The 2,564-nt window shown below is 39.2% G+C and overlaps 1 protein-coding gene across 1 annotated transcript; it reads right to left on the bottom strand.

Annotated features, from left to right (window-relative positions):
- Positions 1-831: 831 nt before the first annotated feature.
- Positions 832-2,163, bottom strand: LOC149192664 (UBP1-associated protein 2C-like). Its single transcript, XM_089407029.1, has one exon. It carries the CDS (start codon positions 2,161-2,163, stop codon positions 832-834), a length of 1,332 nt encoding a protein of 443 aa, XP_089263155.1.
- Positions 2,164-2,564: the final 401 nt, after the last annotated feature.

The raw sequence follows: 2,564 nt of genomic DNA, 5'->3' as shown, positions 1-2,564 counted from the left end.
ATGGTAGGGTTTATGGATAGGGGGGAACCATAAGATCTTTAAACTCAGTGCTTTCATAGGTGATGTAACCTTTAAAAAAAGTAAATAATAAATAAAATTATATATAATACAAAATACATGTAAGATTTTTTTTTTAATATTTATTAATGTGTGGTTCTAGAATTAAGAGAAATCAAGTTTATTTGGTTTTGGATTGATGGTGAATGGGTGCACTCTTAAGACACTTTTTGATACAAGTCACTAGGTCAATCAAATCCCCATTTACCTACCAAAAAAAATTAAAAGAAATGAAAGTTATTAATTTCAGATCAATCAAGGGTTAAAAAAAATCAAAGTTATCAATATGTAAACTTCTCCTTAAATTTTACACTCATAAAAACTTTTGTGCGTTAAGAAATTTAATTCCTCTAAAAACTTAATAAATCTATTTATATAATAATCATAAATCAAAAATATTTTTTTCCCTAAATTACATATTACTTTTTAATATATATATAAAAGATTTAATACAAGTTTTTAATTAAATTAAATTTTATAATTATATAATATTTTTATAATTTTAAATAATATTTTTATTTTTACCATAAATTTAATATTTATTAACGATTTAATTTATACATTAATATATTAAAATATCAAAACAAATTGAATAATTTGTGTTATATTCAAAACACAGTAGTTTATGTTATAGTATATCATTATTGAAATTAAGCCGGGAGTTAAATTGTCCCGTTATCCCAGAACGGAGGGGCGGTTGGAATGACTAAGAAAGCCAATAATGTGGTCTTACGCCTCCATCGACAGTTTCAGTTGTCAGTACCGGAGATTTCGCTATTGTGGATGCTGATTTTGATATGGAAATTTATGTAACGAAAAGGAATAAGGTCTGCCTTCCAGTGGCACAATCGGGTGCGATTGAGAAGCGACTGAACTCGGCTGAGCTCCAAAGGTATACCCATTTCCCTCCGGCGATTCACCCCAGCCATAACCGCCAACTTGAGGAACGGCATACGGATATGGAGGAGCGATTTGATTCATGCAATTATAATTGGCATTACCACCGACATTAGAGTTCGGTTCTGCTAGCCCACTCGACTGGCATTGAGAAGCGACTGAAGTCGGCTGAGTTACATACGCACACCCATTTCCTGCCGGCGATTGACCCCAGCCATAACCGCCAACTTGACTAACCGCATATTGACATGGGGGAGATTTTTGATTCATGAAGTTATAATTGGCATTACCGTCGACGACATGATTGACATAAGAGTTCGGTACGCTCCAACCTTGATGCGGCGGTTGCTGCTGCTGTAGATTCCAACCCTGGTTAACCCCGAAGGACGGATTATCAAAGCCTTGCGGAGGAACAATCCCAATCTGCGTTCCAGTCTCATTCAATGGAGGAATGTCAGAGCCATTGGCAATCGTTGTGGAATTGACTCTACTAGACTTTGGCGTGTGCTTTTCATTTGCCAACTTGCAAAACAACTGATGCCCATCGTCTATTGTCTTCATCGGTTCCTCCAGAATACGCTTCGCTTCCTCCACCGTCTTGAAAATAAAGATAGCGTATCCCCTCGGCCTGCCCGTCTGCTTATCAAACCCTAGCGGCCCCTCTTCGATCTCACCGTACTGAGAAAAGAAGTTAACAAGACGATCGGCCTCCATGTTCGCCGGAACGTTGCCCACGTAAATCTTCCGTAAGTTGACGTCGACGTGGGGATGAGAAGGGTTGACGCTAGCCAAAGCAAAACGGCTCACTGTCATGTGGCCGTCGATTATTTTGCTGGGCTCCTTCAGGGCGTTGAGGGCACCTTCAACATCCGCAAAGGTGACGAAGCCGTATCCCTTACTCTTCCCGGTGTTCTTGTCCACGATGACAACGTTTTCAACCAATTCACCGAATTGGGAGAAGATTGCTTTGAGTGACTCTGAATTTGTCTCCAAGCTCAAACTCCGCACGAAGAGTTTTCTGAGAGAGACGTTATTGTCAGCGATGAATCGCACCTGCTCCCGGACTTCCCGTTGTTCTTTCGCGGCCTCCTGCACAATTTCCAACAGCTGCTTATGGCTGAAGCCCTGTAGAATCTTCCGTACATGTTCCACCTTCAAATCCACGGGGCCGTTCTCTTCTGCCTTTCTCTTCCTGGACGAGAACTCCATTTCTTGGTCTGAATTCAAATTCCTCTCTTCTCTCCTCAACAACTATCTATCGCCTATAGAAGATTTGTAATACCCCCTCTAGTCAGTGAGGGCTGTTACCTTTTGGAACAAAGATATTTATTACTAGACAGAGAAATGCAAAAATGTACAAATAAAGAGCAAATTATTTTGCGTTTGCTGAAACGAAATGGTCAATATTTATGCATACAGTAGATATACATACACATTAATGAGACTGATCTGAAAGCATACGCCTCTTCACAACCGACAAGAAACGACTCTTTCGTTTAATTTCACCGCTATCATGTCGCCCTACCATTCATCTACATCAATCTTCACACATACCGATTTTCTCTAATCGAGGTGGAAGAGTCTTTCAATCGCTTATTTGTCTATAAATG

The sequence above is a fragment of the Pinus tabuliformis genome, chromosome 2_2, assembly GCF_031772625.1.
Source record: "Pinus tabuliformis cultivar Carrire ecotype Pingquan chromosome 2_2, CPIR1, whole genome shotgun sequence".
Taxonomy (NCBI): Eukaryota; Viridiplantae; Streptophyta; class Pinopsida; order Pinales; family Pinaceae; genus Pinus; species Pinus tabuliformis.
The sequence above is the reverse complement of the archived record's forward strand: the minus strand, read 5'-3'. Positions and strand labels throughout refer to the sequence as shown.

Bases quoted from the DNA above. Each gene is read 5' to 3' on its own strand.
- LOC149192664 (XM_089407029.1), bottom strand. From the start codon at position 2,163: ATGGAGTTCTCGTCCAGGAAGAGAAAGGCAGAAGAGAACGGCCCCGTG.